The following is a 27,916-nucleotide window of genomic DNA, read 5'->3' as shown; positions in this document are numbered from 1 at the left end:
CCACATGTGCTGCCTGGGGGCTGGGCTGGGTCCCGCCAGAGCCAGTGCGCTCTGGCCAGGACTGGCTGGCAGTTCCGCCAGCCCAGGGCAGATAATGGCCTTTTGGTTTGAGTGGTTGTCACTCTTGTCACTGCCCTGGCCGTCATTCTCTCGGGCGCTGCGGACGCAGGCCCCTTCCTCAGCAGTGCGTGCCCAGCCACCCTGCGACGCCCAGCCTCACTCGCCATCAATCAGCTGTCAGGGCCCTGAGCCTAAAACACTCACCTAATTACAAAACACACGTTTGAGTATAATGGAATCCTCCCACCAAGACTGCTCATCAGAAAGAAAGGTAATTCACTGGGATATTAAGAGCTTTCTAAAATTAGTTCCAGACATCTCTGCCTTAAACCTGTATGAGTGTTGCCCTATTTTTAATTGACTTCTTAAAAAAATACACTGGGACACCAAGTCATCTGGGGGCCTGAAGATTATGGCAGGTGAACAGGCCACCCTTGCCTTGGTCTGAAAGACTTTGGGGGCCATGGGGACTCCCCAGGCCTTGGAGGGCAGTGGCACCACCACAAGGAAATGGTGTTTTCCCTTCAGATGATCAGCTTTACAAAATTCACCTCTCAAACTGGAACTCCAGCCCCACCTACCACTGGTATAAGTTTGGGAAAGAATCTCTTTTCTTAGCTCATTGGGAAAGAATCACAGCATCCCGCGGGGTGGGCCAAAGTGAGTGGACCACAAAATAATGTCTGAGGAGGATGGTCCAGCCCACAGAGGCCTGTCCCGGCGGGATGCCAGGGGACAGGGCTCAGAAAGAGGCAGCCCACACGCCGAGCACCGCTGCAGAGGTTTTGTCTGGCTTTTTAAATTTGAATGAATTGCCAAAATTCAAAGATCAGGGGCATTCCACAAAAATCTAGATTCCAGCTCCTCTTGAAGACAACGGAAGCTCAGGCCACCCTGAGCCCATCTCCACTGGCAGCCACCAGCCAAGCATGGCCCCTGCTTACCTTGAGTGCGTCCACCCCCTTGTCGGTGGCCCTTCCACATCACACTTGTGCCGTTCTGACCACGGGCTCACAGGGCCACCCCGCGGCTTCTGGGTTCCGCATCCGTCTAAGCCACACGGTGCAGTTCCCTGCCTCTCGTCCCTCTGTTCACCCTGACTCTGACAGCCCCAGGCTCCCTGCTTCTGCATGTGGACTGGCGCCTGCTCCTGCCCACACGCCTGGGGCTGTTCCTCTTCGCTGCTCCCCCTGGGCATCTCCCTCCAGCCCCCACGCTGCTGCGGGATGGGGACCTCTGCGTGCCTCAGCTGCCACCGCTGGGACACTTGGGTTGGCCCTCACAGAGGTACCATTGACTCCCAGGATATGTCTGGCGATTACTTGTCCATGAAGCACAAAGCAGCCACCCCGTGGTCCCACCACACCGGCTGTCCAACCCCAGCCCCCAGCCCACCAGCTGGAAAACCTGGGGTCCAGGCCAGACGGAAAAGGTGCAGTCGAGGAAATGGAACAGGCATTCCAAGTGGCGGGGGCGAAAACGTTCCTGCCCAGGGCAGCGTGAGGTGGGCACTTGGTGGGCAGTCCCTGCTGGTCTGTGCCTGGGTAGGGCAGTCCCCAAAGCCAGTGGGAGGGAGCGCTCTCGGCGGTCTCTGAGGAAGGAGACGGCACTCTGGGGGCTAGTGAATCTTTAGAAGGTCCCAGAGGTGTCCTCCTCCTGCTCTGGTGTAGGCCCATTTCCTCCTGCCCTGTCCTCAGCAGACATGAGAACAGCCGGGCACGGCGCTGCTTTCAGGGAACCTTCCAAACAGATTCATGAGTCTGGCCGAGACCCCAAGGGGTTGCCCCGACTGGCCCTTCGACAGGCTCTGGGTGATTGTTCTTCCTCTAGGCAGGAGTCAGCACGAGCTGGGAGCAGAGAGTGAAGGGGTGAGTCACACTGCAGAGACACTGGGGTGGGGGAGTCGCCGCATCCCAGGGCCCAGGGCCAGAGAGCGCCGCCGATGCCCAGGGAGGCCGGTGGTCCAAGGCCGAGGAAGATGATACCATATCTGACCACGTCGCAAGCAAGGTCTGTGGAATTCTCAGGTGGCTTCCCTTCCCTCCTGAGGAGCTGTCCCACCCTTTGGCCGTCTTGGATGAGACTGGTCCTTGCAGGGCAGCCTGCGGTGGACACTTTGCCGGGTACAGGGGAGGACCTGTGAGGTCCCCGCAAGGGCTTCTCGCAGTGGGGCTGGGTTTAGGAACACTCAAAACACCGGTCCCTCCTCTCTGCCCTCCCAGCTCCTTCCTATTCCTGAATTCTCTGGTCCCGGGGGGGCAGCCCACTGGTGCGTTCCTAGCTTGGTTTATGTCCTGCCGAGTGAAGGCCCTACCTGATTGTTCCCTTGGCCACTCGCCTGCTGTGGTCACACAGCATGACCTGAGCACATCCTTGTCTGTCCTGCTTGCCAAGGAAGAGAAAGTAATTCCTGTCTTGTTCATCTTTGCTTATCATTGTCATAGGCGCTAGGGTTGGCCAGACCTGGGTTTTCATTCACTGACTATGATGAGCCCTCTTCACAAACGCCACCATCTCAGCCCACTGACCTTACGTGCAAACTCCTCTGGCTTCAGTTTTCTCCTCCGCAACATAAACGTCAGGGAAATGGTGCAAGGGGACTCGTCCTGTGCCTGCCCTCATGACACGGCCAGCAGATACTCAGAGTCGTGGAACTTTCCCTTCTTACAAACGTCGCCCTTGGCCCGGCTCTCCACCCCTCCCCCGGGCCAGGTCCCTGACTCGCACCCACATCCCCGCCCCTCACTCCGGGCTGTGGCTCCCAGAGGTGACCTAGAGACCACCTGCAAGGGGGAGCGCAGCTAGCAGGCAGCAGGTGGTGTCCCAGCACGACGCGCCCCTATCCTAAACCACACAGGGTCCAGCAGTTATGAGCAGGAGACAACAGCTCCTCGGTCTCCTGGTGGAAGGGGCAACCTCCAGAGCGTGGCGTTTGAAGCTCTCGCTCTGGCATGGCCATGCCCGGCAGCCAGCCTCCCAGACCTGACTGCTGTCTGGGGGCATCGGACCCTCCTGTCCTGCGGGGAGCCCGGCATCCTACATCTGCTGGGAGGTCATCCCAACCCCTCTGATCCCGACCCTGGGACCTCCCATCCTGGACCCCTCAGGGCTGCTCTGGTGGCTTCTCTGCCCCACCCCCCAGACACTGTGCTTTCCTCCCTTCCTCCCCCACCTGCTCTGCCAGGTATGTGGCTGTGAACTTGACCTCTACCCCTGGCTGCCTGGACCTAGGATCCTGCAAAAATCCCAGCCCCGCCCACGGGGCCTCCCTGGTGTTTTCAGAGTCACCTCTGACACCTGGAGGGACCCCAGCCTGCCCCCACCTTCAGGCGAAGCCCCTCTGAGAAGCCTCACTCCTGGGCAGGGGGTACACGGCCCATCCCAGAGAGCGGCAGAGAGGAAGACAAAAGAAACAAGCGATTCCTCACAGCCACGGCCAAAACGAATTGCCGTAATTAACACGTGCCACTGCCACGATCTATGGGCTGCAACGTGGCTGCAGCCGGCGGAGAGGCAGAACCCACAGAGCGCGCACGCCAATAAAACGGCAATAAATGGTGCGGCTGCGATGGAACTCGTTTCAATTTTGTTCCAAAACCTTGTTTAAGTGCTTTTATTGTTTCTGTGTGAAAGAACACAAATACTTTCTGAAAATTGCTTCGGCATCAGCCTCACCTTCTCTGGGAAGTCGATCCGATCCCCCATCCCCACCCCAGCAGTCAGGTCCGTGGCCCCACGAGGCCCCACGATGTCCCCTCCATGTTGCCACAGTGCCCACTGGAGCGTCCACTGGGCCTCTCTGCCCCCGGGGACTGGGCATGGCCCATCCCCACCCAGCCCTGGGGCGAGCTGTGTCCACAGCAGGCACCAGCTGACCGTGGCCCGATGGAAGGATTGTCAGGGTCGTGGGAGAGGCCACTGTAAACATCAAGGGAGTCACAAAGGCGCTAAGGGCACCCTTGCAAGATAGATGAAATTCTCACTAGAAAGAATCAGTGTTGATTTCTCAAAAAAAATCGATCAATAAATAAAATACAAGCATAAACGTATAGGAACACATATGGTGGGGAGTGGTGACTGGCCCTCATGTGGCCAGAGTCACCTTTTGATATTCTGTCCCACGTTTGAAGAATGGCCCCATAGCAGAGATAAGAAAACTAACAACAGTTAGCAAAAGTTAGGCCCAGAGTTGGGACTGGGTTGAAGCCCCCGAGAGCTCGTGCAGCTTGTCCAGATGAGAGGCTGCCTGTCCAGGGGACGTGCCCGTGTGAAGCCCTTGTTGGACGCCTTGGGGCCGCACAGGCCCAGCGTGTGAGCAGATGGGGCAGAGCGGGGTGGGGGACGGGGTTAGCGGGGAGCACTCAGCCCCCAGCCCAGGCACCAGCGGGAGACAGGAGACCCTTCCCACATGTGGAGATGGAGTGTGGGTCTTACCTGCAGGACCTCCCCAGCCAGGACCCTCTGGGAGGGAAGGAGAGGACGCAGTAGCCTCCCTCTCCCCCGACGCCCAGCCCAGGGAGGTGAGCCCTCCATGCCTGCTCTGGTAATATGCTACGGGGGTGGGGCCCCTGCAGGCCAGTGGGCAGCCCCCTTTGCCCGTGGCCCAGCCCACACCAGCAGACCAGGTGAGGCAGGGATTCCCGTGGCAGCTACTTTGAGCCACCCTGCAAACTCCAGGTCTACGGAAGATAAGACATTGGCCATCGAAACTCTGAGGCATGTGCTGTCTTCAACCTAGTATGTCCCCTCCCACTCCCAAATTTAATTAGGAAAAAAGAAAACGCTTCCTTCCCAAGATCTCATTCCTATTTATCCAAACCTACTCTTCCAGCTCCCCAGAGGAAGGAGGCCCACGATAGGGCAGTGCACGTCAGCCACTTGCCCGGGGTCTGTTCTTAGTCTTGCCACCGTAGAGGCCAATCTTGGCAAGAACTTCTTTTCACTGAAAGCCACCAGCTGCAGAAAAAGGAAAGGGCTAAAACAGCACCCAGTGGAAGCGGCATGTCGCAGGCAGCCCTGGAGACAGGCCTGGTTGCAACCCCAGCTCTCCCTCCGTTTCCTCCTGTGCAGAGTAAGAAGCCCCCGACAGCACTGGGCTCCCGGCTCCGCAAAGGGGCGTGATTAGCGCTGAACAAGCCCAGAGGGTTCATAAGGAGCCGTGTAAAGTACAGAGATGCTAAAGGCATCTCTCTGAGAGCCAAAAGGAAACAGAGCCGGATGTTGTGGCTCATGCCCTGTCATCCCAGCACTTTGGGAGGCCAAGGTGGGAGGATCGCTTGAGGCCAGGGGTTCAAGACTAGCCTGGCAACATAGCGAAACACCCCCCAACCTCCCCACCTCCGTCTCTACAAAAAAGAAAATTTTTTTTACTCAGCTGGGAACAGTGATACGAGCACCTGTATCTCGTATCAGGTGCTGCTTGGGAGGCTGAGACGTGAGGATCACTTGAGCTCAGGAGTTCGAGGCTGCAGTGAGCTATGATTGCACCACTGTATTCCAGCCTGGGCAACAGAGCCATAGCTTGCCTCCAAAATTAAAAAGCAAACAAACAAATAAGAAAAAAACCCACCTCCACCTCCTAACTAGGGCCGGATGTATTTTAAAGCTTAATGGAATTTTTTATTTACAAAAAAAAACAGGTGAGGATTTCTGTGTCGGCAGAAGTCAGGGCAAGTCACTTCATCCTCTGGGCTGTGGCTTCTCATCCACCATGGGAGGGCGGAACTCCTGTGGCCTCCAAGTCTCCTCTGCTCTGCTCTTCCCTTGTCCTCTGACGGTCTCCTTGTGCTACATGCCTGCTGACAGTGCTGGTCCAACTGCATCTCTTTCCACTTTAGCATAAACTGTACCACCACCCTAGAGTCGCCAGATTTAGCAAATGAAAATATAGGACATCCAGGAAAATTGAATTTCACATACACAATGATTTTTTTTTTTTTTTTGGTGTATGTCCCATGCAATATTTGGTTAAAAAAAAACCAAAAAAGTATTAATATTTATAGTTCATCTTAGTTAGTTCATGCTGCTGTAACAAAATATCATAGCCTGGGTGGCTTAAACAACAGACATTTATTTCTCACAGTTCTAGAGGCTGGGAAGTCCAAGATCAAGGTACTGGTAGATTCGGTTCCTGGTGAGGGGCTGCTTCTGTGTTGTAAACGGCCACCTTCTCTCTGGACTCACATGACCTTGCCTTGGGCCTCTCCAAGAGAAAGAGAGAGAGAGAGAGAGAAATATCTTGTGTCTCTGCCTCTTTTTGTAAGGGCACTAATCCCATCCTGAGGGCCCCACCCTCATGACTCCATCTAACCCTAATAACCTCCAAAGACCCCATCACCAAATACCAGACATTAGGGGTTAGGACTTCAACATATGAATTTGGGGGAGGAGGACACAAACATTCCGTCCATGGCATAGTGTATCTAAAATACAAATTTAATGAAGCATGCTGTATTTTATTTGGCAAGCCTACACCACCTGATTGTAGGCAAAGCCCCTGAGGCTGGGGAAATCAAAGCACCCATCCATGAACACAGGGGATTAAGAAATGCAAAAGCACACACTCAAGTTCATCTCCCGCTGATCCTGTGGTCTGCTACCTTGGGCTAGAATGGACCCACTTTTCCCGTAAGTCCTTATCTTCCTTGAGATTTCATAAGGTGACCCAAGAAACATACTCCACAATTTCTTATAAATGAGCACCAAAAATACCATCTGGCTATGGTATACCTAGATTTCTTACCCTGGTTTTTGTGGTTAAGCCCTTCCATCTCCAGTGCAACGTGGGCAGAGGGGACAGCTCTGGACGAGTGTCTCAAGGCCTGAGGTCTAACACTGCCTCTGCCCTTCCTTTGCTGTGCGGCTTGGGCAAATCACTTCACCTCTCTGGGCTGTGTTTCCTCATCCATATGGTGGAGGGTTGAACTCCTGTAACCTCCAAGTCTCCTTTGCTCATTTCTTTTGCTGTCCCCTGACCAACCTCCCGGTACCAGCTGAGAGCGTTGGGCCCACTCTCTTTTTTCCTAAGCTGGCCACACAAATGGACCTCACTTCTCAGCAATAGTTAAAATCAGACACCACTTAGGCCTCTGGGCACCATCCTTGGGCAAAGGAGGCTTGTTTTTCCTTAGCTCGGGCCTAGCCCTCCCCACTTACATCCCGAGCTGTGAAAATGGACTGAGCAGGCAATAGGGAATTTAAGATGAGCTGAAAAAAATCCTGCTACAATAAATCACATCACAGTGGAGATCTCTTTCTACCCAGAAAATTCTGAGCCCAGACAATGCCTCATTTATTTCAAACAATATTCAATACAACAGAAATCCAGGTCAACAAAAGGATTTCTACAGGTTCTCGGAGTTGGTTGCAAAGGGATTTAACCCACGTAGAAAAGAGAGCTGTTCAATTACAGATTCCCGGGTGTGGGGGAGACCTTATTAGCGAATCCCGAGGTGGTCTGCTGGAAATGCTGCTCCCTCCCTGGGGGACGTCCCACCCACTGACAGTGTGAGACAGAGGCACCCGGCCCTGATGGGGAGGACATTTGGGTAAATATTTGGGTAGAGGCGGCTGCTGCTGAGATGCTGAGCAGAGCGGGCAGCAGAGCAAATGGCCTCTTTCTCCCAGGCCCCCGGATGATACATTTTTATAAACATCCAGGCAGGCAGGCTCTAAAGACTCCTGGGCTTTACAAACACATTTCGTATTCCACAGTCAGCCGAGACTGGGCTCCGGGCATAGGCGGGAAAGGGGAGGCAGGAAACAGGAGGGGCGGGATGGGTCTGGACCGGCTTTCTAAATTTAACATGCAGTTGCTTTTAGGGTGAGTGGATAGAAAATAAATTCCAGTGCTTAAAGCTCTTATCTTTGTTTATCATTTCCCCAAACAGTTAGTGACCTGCACTCTCTGCGACCGAATTATCAACGAGATACACGCAGACACAAGGGTGGGAAATGCCGGGGAGGGCAAGTGATCGCTCTCCGCCTTCTCGTGGCATTTACTTGGCCTGGCAGGGTGACCAGGATCTGTTAAGGTCATCGGCTGTCGCTGGGCGGACGGGGGCACGGTCGTGACGCATGAGACCAACCCAGACGTGGAAGGCACCTCAGGGTCACTCAGGTCAACCTCCTACTAATCAGGGGTCTGATAATGTCCTACAGCGACCTTTGCAGATGTTCTGTGACCACTTCTGGACATCTCTGGTGGGCATGGGCTTGCCTGTTCCGCTGTCCTGTTGAAGTCATTTGAAAATCCTCCCTATGTTGAGTCGAAAGCTTTGCGCCTGGTCCCACCCTTAGCATCTGCACGACCTTTTCCTGGGTTCCACGCTTGCCCTACAGACACGTGACGATGCTCTGTTCTCCAAATTCTCCCAGTGCGCCTGGTAGCCGTGGTCTGTCCGGCTCCCTGCACACCCTCTTGCTCTATTCCCTTTCCCCCTGCACATCCTTTAACCCCACTGGTGTGGCTTTGGCCTCCCCCTCCCGCAGTTGAAGACTGCAATGGCCTTTCCTAGTCCTGAATCTCCCAGGCCCTGTTTAGGAGAGCTGAGACGTTGTCCACGGTCCCTTTCTTTCCAGCCATCCCCCCACCTTCCCCTGGGCAGTATTTAAGGCGCAGACCTTGGCTCTGTGCTTTTCTTTCTTACCCCCGTCCCAGAGACTCATCCCCCTCTGTGCAGCTGAGCTGGGCCCCATCTTCCCACTTCCAGGCCAAGCCACTGCCTGTCTCCCGTGGGGCCTCCAACACGACCTGCAAATGTCGAGCTCCTTCCCCTGGACGATGCAGCCCCCACGCCCCGTGGGTCCTGTTTCCATCTTTCTCTCAGCCACCCAGGAATGAAACCTGGAATTGCTTTCATCTCTCTCCGTGCGTGACCTCCTATAGCCCCAGACTCACATCCCTGCTGAGGCTTCCTTTATAACGCTAAGCTGATGTCCAGGCTACACATCATATCCCCTTGGGGAGCTTCGAGAACAATACCAATTCCTGCGCCCAACGCAGACCAGTTCAATCAGAATGTTTTGGGGTGGGGCACCAGCACCCTAGGGAGCAGCCAAGATGGAGAATTGCTGTTTATATGGCTTCCCTCTTTCAGCCCCTTTTCCCGTTCTGACACCTGACATAGTAATCGGAGCTCATTCCTTGTGCCGCGACTATTGCAATAACCTCCTGTCTTATTGACCCAATTCCCAACTCTTTCTGCTCCAGCCATCCTACAAGCCATTGTCAGACCACACAATACCATTGTCAGTGTGTTACCTCAGCTCATCAGAAACCCTCAGTGGCTCCCTATTACCATAATAATAACTCTTCGAGTGAACAAATAAATGGTTGCCCGAATGCAGAATAAGTTCTGAGTGGTGTGGGGCTGTATCTTCTCTCTCCTTCCCTCCCCATTCCCATGCTCTGTTAAGCAGAGTAAATAGAGGGAACAGGATCTGTGGAGTGAACAAAACATTTCCTCTGCAAATTCAATGCAGCCCACTCTCTCCCCAGCGCAGAGGAAGGGGGCTAGGTGATTTAACTATCATTTACGCAGGAGTTTCTTTCTTTCAACATCACACACAATCAACTGTGAATGTTCCATGCTAATGGAGAGAACGGAATCCTAAATATTACAAAACAGCTGATAATTCCAAGACTAGAATCTGGTTGATGTTGGAATGCATTTTTGCTTATGAGTGCTTGTGTCTGTTAATTGGGACAATTTTTTTAAATTAGGTAATTAGATGTGTCTTATTTGTTCCTAATTCCCCCCTCTGCTACACACAGACGAAAGGAATAAATAACTCAGCTCCCAAAATAATAAATAATACCCTAATTCTTTCTCTCAGCCCTTTCCTGGAACAGAGATAGTGGTTGGATTTCGGAATATTGGCTGGGGAGGGAGAGAAGCGGGGAGGAACCCACGATTAGAAGGAACTAGATGTCAACAAGCTGCTTCTCGACTGATTCATTGTTAAAATTTTAGGCAGCGTGAACAGCCAATTTGTCAAACTGTTTGCAGTATCTACTAAAGCTGAACGTACACATCCCTCATGGCCCAGCAATTCCACTCCGAGATACATCCCCAGCAGAAACTTGCACACACGCTTACCGAAAGCCGTAAAAAAAGAATGCTCATAACGGCTTTATTCATAACGGCCCCCAAACCGGGAACAACTCAGATATCCATCGACAATTGAAAAGATGAATAAATCTTGGTAGTGTCACCCCATGGAGCCCCACACGAAAAGGACGCACACGCCGAAACCACACGACATACTGGATCTCGCTGGATCTCGCAGACGCAATGGTGAGCAAAGAAGGTGGGCACGAGAGCCTACGTGTAAATATTCCATTTATATAAAGTTCAGGAAAAAAAGGGAAAAGTAATCTCTTCTGTTGGAAGTCAGGACAGTGCTGACTCTTGAGGGTCTGTGACTGGACGGGGCCGTGAAGGTGCCCCGGATGCTGGAATGTTCTGTCTTGATCTGGACGCTGGTCCCACAGGGGAGCTTACTTTGTGGAAATCTGTTGAGCTCTACGTTTTTGTTTGTGTCCTATCTTCCTGTAAGCATGCTATTCCTCCACAAATTGTGCAAGAGGAAGGGAAGGGACGGAAGGCCGATGGGGGAGGCCCGGAATGACGGGAAAGACTTGGAATTTGACGATCTGGATTCAGTTCTGACTCTGCCATGTGACCTTGGACAAGCCACTTAACCTCTCTGAATTTCTGTTTATTTCATCTGCAAAATAGACAACAAAAGCTTCCCTGCCCACGTCACAGTGCAGTTGTGAAAACCGAATGGTGGAACGGATGTAAAACTCCCCTGGTAAGCAATAAAGCACTTCGCAAGGCGAAGTACTACTACGATGACAGATCTCTGCGACAGGAGTTCCTGCAGGGGGCCAGCACTCCAGATAACGGCAAGACTGTGCCCTCTACCCTCCGCAGACAGGACTGGGGCCCAGTGGGGGTGATCGCGTGACCACAGCCTGGTCCGTGTTCTTCCATTACATTCCCTCACCTAATCCCTTAATGGCCTGGGCCTGAGGGTACCGGGCACCTGGAATAGTCTAGGTGTTTGTGTGAGACAAAGTAGATATAAACAGATGCGATGTACGCTTTCAATTTTTCTAAGGTATGGATGCATTTCTACATCTAAGTCTGCCAAATTCTTCAGACAAGCACGTAGAACTTTCTGAGCGCGGGCCAGGTAAACCAGCGACATTGACGGACAGATTTCTCACCGCCCCCTCCTGTAACGGAAGCTTCCAGTGTTTCTCGCTCCAAGCCTGAAACTGCTTGCCGGACCCCGGGGAACTCAGACAACAGATCTGTGGAATCTCAGCGATGAAACGTCAGAGCTGAGAGGACCCCGGGGCCCCAAGTTAGAGAATTGGCCAGTGGGGAAGGCAGGCCCTGCCTCAGGCCTCGCCGTGGTAATAACTCGCTCAGCTCGGAAACTCGTTGCGAGGGGAGGGGCTTTGCTGCTAGGTTTATGGTCAAAAGGGCAAAGCTGAGGTCGCTTTATTTTCCACAGTTCGGTTTCATATTCTTGTCTTCTGTTCACTGAAGCATCAGAGAGAATGGAAATCTTTATTCTTCATGTGGCTGCATTGCCCCCCGCTGTCCCTCTGCTTAAGGGATTTCCAGCTCCCTGCTTCTACAGAGCAAGGGCTGGCATCATTTGGCCCACTTGGTATAGTGCCAAGTCTGGTGACCAGGGGTGAGCCGTTACAAATACTGTTGGATGCTGCTGTTGCAACTGCTTTGGAGAAACAAAACTGAAGCCACCCACTACTATATCCTTTCTTGAAATAGGAAAATGCTAATTTGTCTATTAGGTCTCTGATTCTCCGGGAACAATCTTTATGAAAGCAATGACATTTTTATTTTATTTTTCTCATTTACAGTCCAGATCATATCTGCACACATATCCAGTGTGTGCTGTGTGTGTAGGTGTGTGAGTGACTCTGTGTGTGTCTAGCTTTCAGAGAAAATGATACACAAAAATATAAATATAGAAAAGCAAGATTAATAGGAGAGGGTGGTATTATCTCCTACTTAAAAGGATTTGTCAATAGATTTTCCATAGAGTTCCCTAACCACCTGGTGTATCTATTGTATTTAAATACTGGTTTGCAGACCTTAAACTATATGATAGAAAGACTAAGAGACCAAGAACCTTAGAAATAGGTTAGAAGTCACTGCCCATTGAAAATCAATAGATATGAAAAAAATCTCCCTGAAAATTGAGAGACTCGGGTTTGGGAATGGAAACTACGAGACAAAGATTCCACTTATTTTTTAAATGTCTGTTTTTCCCAATATTTCATTTTCAATCTTCTAAGAGCACAGTTATTTATCTTATAAAAGAAGTCCCAGCTGAAATGAATTCTATAGGATTGTAGAATTTTCTTTCTTCCTTAACACATCCTTATAGGGTAGTTTACTCCGGAGAATAGAAGGCCTCAGGTGGACATGAGCTCCCTGGTCCCGAGTGTGTTCACACAGAAGTGTTACCGGCCTGTGGGCACGTAGTCTCCGAAGACTTTCGCCTTCGTCACCTTATTCACCCTACCCTGCAAGATGGGTGGGACGACATCATAATCCCAATTTACAGACCAGGTGACCTGTAGATGTTGTATTGGTGACTGGCCACAGCCGAAGGCAATGGACCCAGCTGAACGAAATGGACCCAGAACTGGTCCCTGCCCTTTCCCCTTGCCGGGCAGGACCTGAGGACTCCCAGGGGCAAGGACAAGGTCAGGGTGAGAGGTTGCAGGGGCCTCCCCGTCGGGTGTGAGGCAGGACAGGTTGGTTTTAAGATTCCCTCCAACTCTACTTCTGAGTGATTTGGCCTTTCCAATAGGAGTCAGAGAGAACTGCCAGGGATCGCTCTTTAATGTTGTCTTTCGGAAACGTAGAAGCCTAAAGTGCTTCCTGGCTTGATGTAAGAGGCTGTCCAGCTCAGCCCCCCAAGTTTTCCTGACACTCCGGGCCAAGCAGACCTGCTGCAGCCCTTCCAGGCGTTAGTAACACAGGTGCCTGCAGGTGCTGACGCAGGCCGGGGAGTGCCAGGGACCTTGCCCCCGGGGCGGGCAAGGCCACAAACCCAGCCCAGAGCTCCCACCCTCCCGCTTGTCTGGCTGAGTGGATGCTGCTTCTATTTTAAACATGTGGGGTGAGCCGACCAGACTTTTCTTCCCAGCAAAAGCGCTTTCTCGACTAAGCTTGACTTCTTCTTCCTTCTTCACTCAAATCAATTCCATCTTCTCCCCCAAAACAAAATTTTATTTTTTAGTGTCTTCTACTTGCCAAAGCCCTGACGGGGGGGTCTTTCCACCCTCTGTGCCTGCTAAATACCACAGTCCCGGGTCCAGCTCCAATGGCCCCTCTCCCATGCAGTCAGCTGGACAGAGCTATTCTGAATTCTTTAAACACATCAGAGTCCTTCCATAGGCCGCTCTATATGCCAGTATTACTTAAATTTTTATTTAGCATTTTGACTTTTCATTATGGAAAACTATAACATACACACTTTGGAAGGGTAGTTGTGTGCACTCCTATGTAGCTTCCCATCAACCAGCTTGACTAAGGATCAATGTGTGGTCACCGTAGTTTCATTTTTTTCCCACCCTTCCCCACTTTTGATTTTTTTTGAAAATCCCATACATCATATCATGTTATCTGTAAATATTTCAGTACACATCTCTGAAAGATAAGAACTCCTTTCTAAAACATGACACAGTACCATCATCACACTAAAAACAAAATGAACCATAATTCCTTAAGAGCATCAAATATCCAGTTGGTTCAAAGTTCCCTGATTGACCCATAATATTTTTTTAAGAGATAGGGTCGCACTCTGTCACCCAGGCTGGAGCGCAGTGGCATAATCATAGTTCACTGCAGCCTCGAACTCCTGGCCTCAAGCGATCCTCCCACCTCGGCTTCCCAAAGTGGTGAGATTACAGATGTGAGCCACCACACCTGGCCCATAGTTTCTTTTTTTTTTTTTTTGGTTTGGTTTTTTTGAAGCAGCATCCAGACAAGCCCACCCCCTCTTCACGGCCTTCTTCTTACTCATCATAAAGATCTCAGTTTAGACCTTGCTTCCTCCTGGCAGCTTCCCCAATCCCAAATGTCTGGGACGTGCTTCCCTGGCCTGTTCTTCCATCCCACCCTCATCCTTGTTTGTATCCTGATAGACTAGAAGCTCCAAGAGGGTGTGACGGATCAGTGTGTTTTGGAGTCCTGCCTCCTGGGCCCGGCACAGTGGCTGGTCAGTGGTACTCACCACCTCTATTCCTTGAACACCCAGTGGTACTCACTCACTCTATTCCCCATCTCCCACCCAGAACTGGCCTTCCATTCCTCGTAAGCCTGCCCTGTAACACTTTACACATCCGTATGATGATTTGCTTGGAAAGCAGAATCCCCGGGTGGCAGAGACGGCATCATTTTTGGATCCCGGCACCCAGCCCAGCACCTGACTCTCGCAGGTTTTTGCTGAGGGCCCGCTTGCTGGATGAATGAGGACACTTAGAAGGAGCTGTGTGTGTGAGGCTTTGGGTTTACAATCCTTCCTCTCTGGGTCCCGTTCTTCGCATCTCTGTCATGAAGAAATTGGACGCAATGATTTCTAAGGTCCCTTTCGGGAACCGGGAGTCCTCATTTGCCGTGTGCTTGCTGCCCTCTGCTGGCAGCATTCACTCAGGCCGCCTTTGTCCCCGACGTTCCTGAAAGAATCTCGGGTCTAAGAGGGATAGGGACAGAATGTCGTCGTCTCACTGGGTTAGACTAAGAGGTGGGGGTGTGACTCCCTCTGCGCGGAGAAGCGTCAGGGTGGGTCTCAGACAGACGGACAGACGGACCCAGTGGTTCTCACAGCCTGCCTGCACACTCGGACAGCAAGGGGGCTTTAAAAGGAGAACCAGTGCCCGGGCCCCACCTCAAGTCAACACGCCATTCCCTGGGGCGCGGGGCCCGAGCATCCGTGTATATTAAAAATATATAAAAACCCAGCTGGTTCTAACGTGCAGCTACACGGGCAAGATGATCTTTACACGTGCACCTTGAGCTGAAAGCTTAGAAGCACAGTGAAAAGCCCATTCCAAGAAAGAGTAAATGAAGGCTTTGATTTTATAATACGAAATCCCTTAGCTGACCTTAAGAGTTTTCTTTCTTTGACAAACCCTGACAGCTTATAACCCATGCAATTTTATTTGGGGAACCAACACCGTTTATCTGTTAGGGATGCTGTTCCCAGATCTGGTTTCTTTTTCTTCTGGGGGTATAGTTCTCTATTTTGGTGATGCACCTCTGATTCTATTTTTTCTTTTTTTTTAATATATAGTCCTGCAACTCCTTTGGTTGCAGATAATGGAATTCAGAATGTCGCTAACTTCGGCTACAAGTGAGAACTTGCTGGAAGGGTACTGAGATGCCACCCACAGGGCCACTTGCCAGGAGCAGATGGCACAGTGGAACTGTAACTCCAGGGGCACCAAGAAATGGTCTCTCTCTGTCCTTGGCCTCTGCTTCTCTTGGCATGTCTGATTCGTTTCTTCTTTCTCGAGGCCAACTGGTGTTTCCTGCTCATTAACCCACGAGGCAAAACATGGCCGCCAATGAGTCTTGACTCACCTGTGTTCAGCTCCCGCCAGGTGGAGAAAAGCTTTTCCTTTGCCCCAGATCCAAATCTCCAGACTGGTCCCCTTGGGCCAGTCAACCGTGGCCTGCAGGACTGAGTAGGTGATTGGCGAGGCCCAGATGGAGATGAAAACGTGGGACCCTTTATTTGAAGGCAGGGAAAGTGCAGGAAACGGCGCCTATAAAGCTTCCTTCTTCTCTTCTTCCACTTGTCACGGTGGGTTTTATTTTCCATTTAATGTCATTCGAAATAAAGAAAAATCTAAATTTTAAGTTATTGACATACATTTGACCATTCATCTTTATATCACATAATGCCAGTTTTAAATGTAAATTTCAGAACTTTTAACACATGCACAACCACTGCATTTACACAATTTTTTTTTTTTTTTTTTTTGAGACAGAGTCTGGCTCTGTTGCCCTGGCTAGAGTGCCATGGCGTCAGTGTAGCTCACAGCAACCTCAAACTCCTGGGCTCAAGCGATCCTCCCGCCTCAGCCTCCCGAGTAGCTGGGACTACAGGCATGTGCCACCATGCCCGGCTAATTTTATCTATCTATATATATATTTTTTTGGTTGTCCAGATAATTTCTATTTTTAGTAGAGACGGGATCTCGCTCTTGCTCAGGCTGGTCTCGAACTCCTGACCTTGAGGGATCCACTCGCCTCGGCCTCCCAGTGTGCTAGGATTACAGGCGTGAGCCACCGCGCCTGGCCCATTTACACAATTTTTAATCTTGTGACTTGCTGGCCAGAAGAGCCAAACCCGAACGAAACTCGAAACTCGTGAAGAGAGGGATCCCCCAGGATCCCCCAAGGGGGCGTGCCTTCAGGCCTGGACATGCCTGATGGGCTGGGACAGTTCAGACCCTCACAGGCATCCAAGGGTCCTGCCAGCCACCAAACCCATGCACTGAGACCCAGCCCGTGGGGGCAGGGTCTAGGGAAGTTGGTTCAGGCATCTCTCCCTCCCACCCCCACGCCCCTCCACAGCAGACTGCATCCTCCAAAGATCTTCAGACCACTGCTCTATGACACCCAGTGCCTGGACCCGGGGTGGGTGTGTCCCCACCATGACACAGCCTCCAGCCAGTCCCACAACAGACACTGTGTACTGCCATCCTGGGGCAGGGACGGCCACCACCATGCCTACCTGGAGATGCTGCGGGGTGCATGTATCCCATCCTGGCTCTCTCTGTGCCTGTGCCCAGGACCCTGCCAAGGGTGGGGAGCAACACTGGTCATAGGACAGGGAGGGGAAGGCCAGGCTGGGGGCTCCAGGGAGCCGGCAGCTTCAGCGCAGGTGGGGCCATGCAGGAGCACGGCCCCAAGCCCTTGGCACATGCTGCCTTGTCCCTTCAGACTCTGCTTCCAAAGCACAGATGCAAAGATAAAGTTATTAAAGCTCTCAAGACAGCAACCACAGAGCAAACCCCCAGGCACAGGCCGTTCTCATGGGTCATATGTTTGTCCAGCCACCTGGTGGCCTGCCATTGGGGTGGGAAGTGTGTGGTCAAGTAATAACCTTTGGAAGGAACAATTCCCAGAGATGCAGATACAAGGGCTTTGGGAAAACCAACCAGACATTGTTATTTTTTATTGCAAAGTGGAAATAACTGCCTGGCCCTCCACATTCATAACCATGCACAAATCTGGGGTTAAACTACACATATTTTTTACAACTTGACTTAGGGACTTCACTAAATGGGCTGCATCATATTGAATGGCTGTCCTGTAACTGACTAGCTAAAATATTGACCATGGACTTCAAGACTCCATGTGTCCTGACCCCCCTCCCTATCACCCTTCACCCTTCCCTTCTGGTTTGCTCTGTACTTCTAACAAGTTCCCAGGGGACACTGCTGCCACTGCGGTGGCTCACTTTGAGAACACTGGCTTGGATCCCAGGCAGGGTGGCCATGTGATGGCTTCAGGGCTGGGAAGGGCTGCCCCTGCAGGTAGGGCAAGGCCTTGGGGAACCCATCCTTGGAAAGCTGGCGGCAGCAGAATGGGCTTGCCCTGGAGGGCCGCCTCCTGCTGCTCTGGGGAGAGGAGGGGACAGAGGAAAGCAATTCCCCAAATTGGGGACTCCTCCTGGATTAGCATCACCTTAATGAAGAAAGTGAGGCTGCCACCTTCCAACCAGATAACTCATCCCACCTCTGCAGGAAACCGGCAGGGCAGCAACAAGCATCCCACAACCCCACCCTAAGCCACCCCATCCACAGGTGTGCCTACTCCCTGCTGGCAACTCACCAATAAGCCCCTCCTCGGGCCATGGAGGGAGAGCTGCCGAGTCACCAGGGGATGCGAGGATTCCCCAGCACAGGGTGCTGGAGCTGTGCTCCCCACACCTGCACACCCTGAAATCTAATCCATACTTCCCACCTTTCTCTAATCTCACGTGTGTAAAATGGAATCTCATTGTTGTAATTGGCATTTTTCTCCTGGCAACTTGTATTTCTTCTGTGTTTTGCCTGTTTGAATCCTTTCACCATTTTTCTAGTGAGTTGTCTTTCTTACTGATTTATAGTAAGCTCTTCGGTTTTTTGTTACTGTTAATATTTTATAGATATGGCCAACTTTTTATTTGGTATTTCTCTGTCTTGTAACCTTGTGATGTTTAGCCGGGCGTGGTGGCACACACCTGTAGTCCCAGCTACTCAGGAGGCCGAGGCAGGAGGATGGCTTGAGCCCAGAAGTTGGAGGCTGCAGTGAGCTGTGATGATGCCACTGCACTCCAGCCTGGGCAACTGAGCGAGAACCTCTCTCTCAAAAAAAATCTGCATGATGTACTAATTACTGCCTACGTGGCTGCCTCTCGGAGCCTGTTTTCACATCTAAGAGATGGGGAACAGCTGCCACGCTGGCTTGCTGGAGGCTCAAACAGGTAATATCTGTGCAGTACGTCGGCCACGTTGTCAGCTCGCAATAAATGCTGGCAGCTGAGGCTGCCGCTGCGGTTTCATAACCAAAGTTCTCTGTGTGATACTCGAAGACCCCCCAGGTCCCAGGCCACACCTGCTGGTCTTCAATAACGGATAGCACCATGAAGTGGAAGCACCACAGAGCACGTAGAGGGCTAATCAGATGCCATTCAGGTTGTTTCTACTTTTCATTCCGTGGGGTTTTCACTTAAATGTTTGCCAAAGTTGGAGCAGGACGCTGAAGTTCACGGAAGAGACAAAATGCTGCGAGATTCCAGCTGATCCCACCTTTTTCCTTTGTCACGGCCCCTCCCTAGGTGGCCCCTGAGTACTGCAGCGTGCAGGAAGGCCTGCCCTACCTGGACATGGTGATCGCGGAGACTCTGAGGATGTACCCGCCGGCTTTCAGGTACGTCGCAGCCCCGCCCGCCCTGCACCCCAGACCCTCGCTGGGCCTCCCTCCATTACCACCTGGATTGTCACGTGCTCCTGCAAGCCAGGGTCTAAGTTCTTTGCTTCCTTTGCATCTCTTGGAGCACCTCAAATGTCTGGCCCTTTTCCTGTAGGTTAGTGACCTTCTCAAAGCATCCCTGGCCTTTTCTTAGCATGGCCTCCCTATCCAACCCAAGCCCATTTCCTTGGCCTCATAGCCATTGGTGGCTTTTGCCATTCACCCTGCCTGTCCACTCATGTATTTATTCACTAATTCAGCAACTATTTATTGAGCTTCTACTTTGTGCCAAGCTCCGTAAATCAGCTGAGTACAAAAAACATAGAAGTCCCTGCCCATGAAGCTGACATTACAGTCAGGGACGGTCTGAGGTCTCCCTGCTGTCCAGCACCCCCACCTGTCACGTCCTGGAGCTCCAACAGGACTCACCACCCAAGGACGTCTGCCTCAGGCATGCCTCCACTAGTCCTCCCTGCCCTCCTCCCCGCACTTTGAGCTGTAGCTCTACTTCATATTATATTCTTGGACCCATGTCCGACACTCCATGACATTTCACTAAGGTGCTGCCGGTCACACCAACTCGTAGGTGCCTTGAGAGTAGGAATCAAGTCTTGTGCTTCAGACTCCCCCAAAGAGGGCACCCCGTGGAGAAGGGCATTTTAATTCCGGTCCCCAAACCCTTAGAGAGAGTGAAACAGTGGCCAGATTTCAGGTTCTACAAACGGAAGCAGCACAAAACATTACTATCTATTATAAATTCCACTCAGAACTTCTATGAATTAATATACTACATAAACCATATGGAGATAACCTTTTACCATTTTTAGAAAGAAAATGTAGATGACTTGAGGGTATCTCAAAATGATATTTCAAACCAAATTACAAATTACAAATAGTGCGATTGTAAGTATTGTCCAAATATTCAAGTCCAGAAGCAAAGATAGAAAATTCCAGTGCCGTGATTTGAATTGCATCATCCTCAAGCACCCAGGGTTGTGGTCTCTTGGTGGGGGAGCAGGCCAGTGACTCGGGGCTCTCCGCACCCTCCTCTGAGGCCAGCATTAAGACCTGATGCTTGTCTGGGCACAGTGGCTCACACCTGTAATCTCAGTGTTTTGAGAGGCCAACGTGGGAAGATGGCTTAAGCCCAGGAGTTCGAGACCAGCCTGGGCAACATAGTAAGATTACAAAAAATTTAAAAATTAGCCAGGTATAGTGGTAAGTGCCTGTAATCCCACCTACTGGTGAGGCTGAGGCAGGAGGATCACTTGAGCCCAGGAGTTTGAGGCTGCAGTGAGCTATGATCCCACCACTGCCTCTAGCCTGGGTGACGAAGCGAGACCCTCTCTCTAAAACAATACTAAAGCTGGGCGAGGTGGCTCACACCTATAGTCCTAGCACTCTGGGAGGCCGAGGCAGGAGGATCGCTTGAGCCCAGGAGTTTAAGGTTGCTGTGAGCTGGGCTGACGCCACGGCACTCTAGCCCAGGTGACAGAGCAGGATTCTGTCTCAAAAATAAAAATCTTAAAAATAAAAATTGTTTTAAAAAGACTTGCTGCTCCAGCCCCTCCCTGATTTCCTTGGGAGCCTTGAGCAGACTGTCATGATCTATATACCCAGCTTTCTTCCGGGGGACTGCGGGCAGCTGGTGTACATGTTCAAATGAAGTTCAGAATAAAGCACTCAGTGATCACACAGAACAAAGGCTGGTTACAGGAAAGAAGCCTTTACTGGGCCCCAGAGATGGCTGACTGCTGGGGTCAGCCTGGGCTTGGTGGCCGAAGCTCCTGGCAGACGGGGAAACCAGCTGAGCTGAACAGCTGCGTTCTCCAGGGGGAGGAAAGTATATAAACTAATCAAAGGACACATTGCCTGGATCTAAACTCAATCAAGAATTCATCACGTGAGACACAGAAGAGATGACATGTTGAGTCACACAAAGTGGACAGGCTTAAAAAAACAGCGACAGGCTCTTCAGGGAGTGCCGTGGCTGAGTCTCCCCCTGGCCCGTTAGAAACAGCAAAGTGTAAGAGGAAATTGAGGCAGGTGTTGCTCTGGGGACCCAGGTGCTGGTGATCTCAGGACAGAAATAGAGAATGCGGGTAGATTGGCTCAAATTCCATCATAAAGGTACACGCAGTGCCCGTGCCCACAGGACACCGAACAGGCCTAGGGGAGGGTCCAAAGACGGTGTCACCCTGGCTCTGGTGTGCTCCTGAGGGAGCCCCGCACTGCTCGGTGCATCTCTGCCCCACGGGTTGAGTGGGGACACACGCCTGCTCCGCGGGCACTGTCACGTGGGCTCAGCCGGCTTCTCTTCGCAAACAGCAGTGACGAGAGCGAGGAGTCATGACTCGCGCTCGGACGTCAGGACAGTCCCCTTCAGCCCAGACGGAGGATCTGAGAGTGAGGGCAGGGACAGTGAGCATTTTATGTCCTTGTATTTATTTCATTATTTTCCCTCTGAAAAGCACGTTGCCTTTTCCCAAGCACTGACACAACTCGACTTACCCACGAAAGAAGCGCAGAACGGCCCTTGTGGAAAACATAACGAGTCTTAAGTGTTACCGACGTGACTCGGCTTCTGTGCCGCACGGTAGCAGGTGTCGCTGGCCTCTTGTGGGGCCCGGTCTAGCTGGACAGGAGGCCCGGGGACGCTGAGGAGGGAAGGCCCCATTTTCCAGCTTCCGGGGGTCCTGCATCCAAGTCCGAGCTGTTTCCAGTAAAGCTGAAAAAGGAAGTGCCAGGGAACGGCCCTGCCCGACCCCTTGGGAACTGGGGTGCAGACGTCACAACCCCATCTGCCTGCCTGGGCTTCCGGCTGGTTTTGGCTGCCAGCTCTGAGCATGCAGTCACTGTGTTAGTCGCTTAGGGTCTGAATGGGGTCCCTCCGCCCTGGCCTGTCACTGCTCTGTCACGTGAAAGGCTCGTGACAGACAGGTGAATACGGTCAGGAGCCACGGGTTGGTGTTAATTTCCTTTATGAGCAAGAGCAGGGTAGAGCAATAATTGGTGTAATCATTGTATTTCTCTAAGATATTTAGAGAAGCCCAATCCTACAACTTGAAGTAAAAGCCGGCATAGAATTATTTTTAATTTTTATATTATCAAAATAACATATTTATACTTCTAAAATAAAAAAAAACCTCTAAACATGCTAGCCTGGGAAACAGAGCAAGACCCTGTCTCAAAAATAAATAAATAATAATTTAAAAACCCCAAACAATATTGAAGGACACAAAGAAAAAGGGCCCCCAGCCCCCTGCTACCCCCCAGCCCAGAGCTGTTCCCTGGAGGAGATAATGGTGCAAGCTCAGGCATCTTCCAGAAATTTTATGTTCACATGCAGAAAATATGTAGTCTACCCTTTAAAAATAAAACACAAATGAGATTATGCCGTTGGGTAAAATAAACAATCCTGGTCAGACGTTTTCCCTTCTCATAGAAGAGGCTGTCCGTAGTGGTATAGACAATGGGGAACAGATTTCCAAACCCAAATTTCCTCTAGGTAAAACCTTACCAGGACTTGCCCAGAGCAGTCAAATTACAGAGACACAAAGCAGGATGGTGGTTTCCAGGACCTTAGGGGAGGGGACAGCTGGGAATTAGTGTTTAACGGGCACAGAATTTCAGCTGAGGAAGATGAAAGAGTTCTGGAGACGGGTCGGTGGAGATGGCCGCACAACAATGAAGGTGCTTAAATGGTAAATGTTATGTTACATATATTTTACCTCAATAAAGTAAGAAACGAGTGAACAAACAAATCAATCAACCAATCCAACCTCACCAGGACCATTCTGGCGTTGAAACATTCCAGAATTATTATAGCTGCTGTCCTGCACACGCTCTCACGTCCTGTGTTAAAGATGTAACACGCAGAGGATCTTCCGTTGACCCCAGGCACTTGGGGGTGGTGCCGACGCGAGCAGGGGTGTGAGCCCGTGTGAGGGGTGCACGCACACCCCTCAGTGTCCAGCCGTGCTGGGGACGCACGCCTTCTCCACACAGGGAGGCATCTCAAGGCCGAGCCTGGGCATAGGCCGTGAGTGGCATCACCACCCAGCGCTCACATTGCTGGGGTAGGAAGTGGCCTGAGGTCTGGCAGGTGAGTGGGGGGCGGGGCTGAGGCAGGCTTTGTTTTCTCCCTGTGGGCGGGATCTGTAAGAAGTGGGGTGAGGCTGAATCAGAAAGGAACTTCTCAACCCAGCACTACAGCAGCAGGTGGGGGTGGGGGAGCAGTGCGAGGGGAGGGCGATGAAGAGAGACTATTTGTTGTCACCTCGCCCTTGTCCTAAAGGGCTCTGTCTCCTCCTTTAAAATTCCAAATGAACTATGACCAGAACGCTTGAGAGCTTGTGCTAAACACCAAAGTCCAAAAGCCTACACTTTTGTGTCCCAAATTGAGGAGAAGAGGGGTTCTTCGGCTCTCACTTCTGTTTTGTTTATAGAAGGTTGCACGTGGGTCTGGAGAGTGACCGCACACGTGCTCGGCAGAAACTCACCCTGGGCCGTCAGGGCAGGGCGTGTCTAGGGTTTGGGGTCAGGGCTCCAGAGGTTTAAGGTAGGCCTTTCGTGGCTAGGAATTGATTGAAATTGGGCAAAATTCATGGCATAACAGTTTAGGGATTAGTGGATACAGGTAGGCAAGTTGAAGGGAGACTTGCCAGGTACGACTGTTGCCTGGTAGGCAAACCCTTTGCTCCAGCGAGCAACCCATTGTCCTGATAGGAAAGCTATTAGCCCAGATGAATTAGTTTGCATTAATTTCCTGAAGCAAACAGTGACATTATTTCTTGGTTTAGAGTCTTCTCTTCCTGGGCAGGAATTTTCTGGAACAGACAGGAAGTCACATGGACACGGGTGGTCTCAATTTTCAGTTCCAAGGGTCAAATTACATTGCTACAGGTAGACTCGGTTCTCAGGGGAGACTGCTGGGCCACAGCCACCAAGGTGAAGCTTAAGAGAGTTGTGTTGGGTTTTCAAGTTGCAAGGAACAGAGAGAGACTCAGTCACGTTTTCTTGAGTAATGGACGTTTGTTATAAGAAATTGTGGTGAGATGAGGAAGCTAGACTCTGCCAGGAGCCAAGAGCGGCCACCACCGACAGGCCTCATGGTGGAGACCTGAGCTGGGGAGTTGGACGGTGGTTCCAAAGCCACAGCGGCTTCAGCAGTCAGACTGGGGTGTGGTTTGTCAGCACCGGGGCCATCCGTGCATCCGTGCGCAACTTGACCAGGCAAACACCGAGGGCAGCAGCCAGACGGCTGGGCTGGACAGGGACATGGGAGACCAGGGAGCGAGAGGGTGTGGGGGGCAATTCGAAGAAGCTTGATTGTGAATGGGAAGATAAGAAAGGTAGTAGCCAGGAAATGACCCTCCAAGATCCCTCCAGAAATAAGCCCCTCCAAGGCACTTTTGCACCTTGACACCAGGCGCAGGCAGGAGTGCGCTCTCACCAAGGGCCGAGCGCGTCTGCGCAGCCCAGGAACTGCAGGCTCCTGGGGCAGTGAGGGTCAATGCGAGGGGGCTCGGCCACCATCCGGGTTACCCTGGGAAGGGCTGGGCCCCCGTCACCCAGCCTTGTTCCACACTCAGACCCTGCCTGCCCAGCACGCCCCAAGCTCTCCTCCGAGTCTCACTCTGCATCTCCCTGTCGCCCGCAGGTTCACGCGGGAGGTGGCTCAGGACTGCGAGGTGCTGGGACAGCGCATCCCCGCGGGTGCCGTGCTGGAGATGGCCGTGGGCGCCCTGCACCACGACCCCGAGCACTGGCCGAGCCCCGAGATCTTCAACCCTGAGAGGTGAGCGCTGCCCCCATTCAATGGCCCAGGGGGGATGTGAGTGTGTGGGGTGGAGATTTATTAATAGCAGTTGGAGGGAGCGGCCGGGAGGCACAGTCCCCAAACAGTCAAAAGTTATGGCAATTCACATAGATGTTTGCAAGGTTTAATTTCCAAAGGAAATAGTTGTACCATTTTAAAAAAGCTCCAAACGGAATCCAGAGATTTAGCATCTCAGCAGCACTGCACGCAAGAAACAAGGCGATTTCCAAAGGCTGTCTTCTGCTTGTTCAAGCCAGGACACAGCAGATGGGATTGTCTTTGGGTGTCCACTGGAAAGTAACAAAACATCGTTTCCTTTTTTTAAAAACTGGCAGCTTTGCCAAAACAACAGTCTCAGCCAAATTTCTCCACGAATCTGAATTCATGGGATCCGGTAGTAGACTCTGCTTCCACTCCGATGGATTCGGTCCATTGTCTAGTTTCATCTCTAGGCTTTGGGACCGGAAATGTGTGAGCCGGCATCCCCACCCAGCCCTCACCAGCATGAATTGAAGTCCCTCCCCTGTGTGATCTGGCAGGGCAAGAGCTGGCCAGGCAGCAGTTGCATTTGCGCCTTCAATGGCTCCAACTGAACTGGGACCAGCTACACAACCTGGTCACTGGGAAAAGATGGGCAATGGGATCTAGAAAAACAACATTCCACTAGCCAGCAGCTCCTGAAAATACAGCAGCCCCAGGGCTCTCAGCACCTCAGTGAAGTCCAGAGCTAGCAAGAAGGGAGCTGGCTGTTACAAAAGAATGAGTGTCACCAGGCTTCGCTGTCACAGAACACACGTGGCAGGCAAATGCTGCTATTTGGTAGCAGACTCAGCGGTTCCAAGGAAGGGCACCCAGCCCTCCAGATGCTGCAGCTGCCAGTGTGTGTCAGGCGCTCGGGCCAGCAAAGCAGTCGTGGGCAGGGGAGGCAGCTGCCAGTGTGTTTCGAGAGACGGGGGGCAAACTGGCAGGACATGGCCTCCAGGGAGGGCTGGTAGGTGCCAAGGTGCCTGGGACTCCCCTTAGGAAGTACCCAGGTGATGCTGGGCCATCCTCTGGCCAAGGGGAGGTGCAGCCAGGGGCCAGGTGCGGGCTGTGATCGTCACGCCCTGGGCTTGGGGTGCCCCTGGGGTTCTGTTAGACTGTGATTCTGGGTCTCGGTGAGCCCGTGGCCTCAATAACACCACACTGAATTCCTAAGGAGAGGCAGGGAGGGCACTGTTGACAGTCAGGGCGACTCTTTGAATTCAGCAGTGCCTCCAGGGCTGGGACTGCAGCGGTGGGGCTACCCCCTCCTGGAGGAAGGTGTCAGAGGAAGGGCTGGCTCAGCCAGTGCAGAGGGAAGGGAGCAGGTGTCCAGGGCCAGCCCTGACCACACGCACCTTCAGGTTCACGTCCGAGGTCCGGCGGCAGCGGAGGCCCTTCACATACCTGCCCTTCGGGGCGGGCCCCCGTAGCTGCCTCGGGGTGCGGCTGGGGCTGCTGGAGGTCAAGCTGACATTGCTCCACATCCTGTGCAAGTTCCGGTTCCAGGCCTGTGCTGAGACTCAGGTAAGGCCTGACACTGCGGGCAGGGCTGGTCACCCCAGCTCCACGTGCTGCAGCGGGCCAGCCGGGGGTGGCATTGGGCTCCGCGATGAGTTTGGGTGAGCTCCTTAACCTCCCTTGGCCTCAGTTTCTTGATCCATAAACGGGGAATGATAATAGTAACACCCTCTACCTCTTAATGTCATGTGAGGATTAAACGAGCTCGTGCAAGTGCTCAGGTAAGTGCCAGGCAGGTGACACGCCATGTGTGTGTCAGCGTCGTCTTTACTACTACTCTGTGTGCAGGGCTGAGCCTCACGTTGCCGCAGCTCTTCCTTCCACGAAGAGCAGTCAGACAACAGTGTCTACCGTTGTGAAGGGTGCCTGCTTTTGAAGGGGTTTTGGGGTGCATGGCGTGTCCCACAGAAGCCGGGGACACTCCCTCTGGCTCCTCCTTACCCCCTCAGGCCCTCTCTGCTTGGAGGGGAGGCAGGGGAGGTGCTCCCAGCTGCCACAGCCTCGCCTCCCCCCTCCCCATGAGTGCAGACACTCTCAAGTCCCCATGACCACAGCCTGTCCCTGTCAGGGGACGATTTCATTAGCTGTGAAATCATCATTTTACACATGGCTCCAGGAGAAATCCAGCTACTTGAGGAATTTTTTGGCTTTTCTTCAAAGCCCCCAGTCTGCTATCGACTCTGCCTTTAGGTTGGACATGGGAAAGCTTTCTGGAAGTCAGTGAAGCCAGATCACAACGTGCATGAACAGAAAACTGCTCCCATCCCCTCTTCCCAAAGCCCCTGGGAAAGAGAGGGGACTGCTCAGTTACTGGCCTGGCACTGGCGAGCGGGATGAGGAGGGACCAGCAGAGAGAGTTAGAATTGCTGAAAGGCTTGGGGACTTTGCTCTCCATGCCAGCTGTGGCCTTGACCAAGTCACTTGGCCTTCTTGAACCTCCATTCCTCACCTGCAGGGTGAGAGGCTACCACCTCTTACCCAGGCTCCTGGGGTGGATAAATGCAGGACCAAACATACTCTTTGCCTGTGCATTTCATTACCATGGGAAAGGGCGAGTCAAGTTATTCACTGTGTGCTGGGGGGTGGGGTGTCAGTCCGGGAGGGCAGCTTCATTGGCTCTTCCAGGAACTGTGGTCCAATTGGGGGTGGTTCCTTGCTCACTGCTAGCCCGGCCATCACTCCGCCCACAGCCAAATTTCCACAAGCCTGCTTCAGGCCCGGTTCCGAGGCAGTTTTCCCACAGATATATGGTTAACTTTGACAAATATTTTAATTTCCTCTATTTTAGGTACCGCTGCAGTTAGAATCCAAATCTGCCCTAGGTCCAAAAAACGGCGTCTATATCAAGATTGTGTCTCGCTGACTCAGAAGGCTGGCAGGGGGCGGGGTGTGGGTGGCGCCGAATCTTGTGGTTGTGACACAACCTGTAAGTTAAAGAGAATGCCTGACATGAAAATTCAGATTTTGGGGG

At 52.2% G+C, this 27,916-nt stretch overlaps 1 protein-coding gene across 1 annotated transcript in view; it reads left to right on the top strand.

Moving 5' to 3' along the window:
* Window positions 1–27,910, top strand: part of TBXAS1 (thromboxane A synthase 1 (platelet)) — a 159,010-nt gene extending 131,100 nt beyond the window's left edge. The window contains exons 10-13 of the mRNA XM_012649785.1: window positions 18,949–19,040; window positions 24,745–24,882; window positions 26,289–26,451; window positions 27,734–27,910. Of these exons, the coding sequence (XP_012505239.1) occupies window positions 18,949–19,040; window positions 24,745–24,882; window positions 26,289–26,451; window positions 27,734–27,808 (468 nt within the window). The 3' untranslated portion in view covers window positions 27,809–27,910. The remainder of the gene's footprint in view (window positions 1–18,948; window positions 19,041–24,744; window positions 24,883–26,288; window positions 26,452–27,733) is intronic.
* The last annotated feature ends 6 nt before the right edge of the window (window positions 27,911–27,916 follow it).

This window comes from Propithecus coquereli, unplaced genomic scaffold (genome assembly GCF_000956105.1).
Source record: "Propithecus coquereli isolate 6110/MARCELLA unplaced genomic scaffold, Pcoq_1.0 Scaffold302, whole genome shotgun sequence".
NCBI lineage: Eukaryota > Metazoa > Chordata > Mammalia > Primates > Indriidae > Propithecus > Propithecus coquereli.
This window is presented reverse-complemented; position numbering and strand designations above follow the sequence as displayed.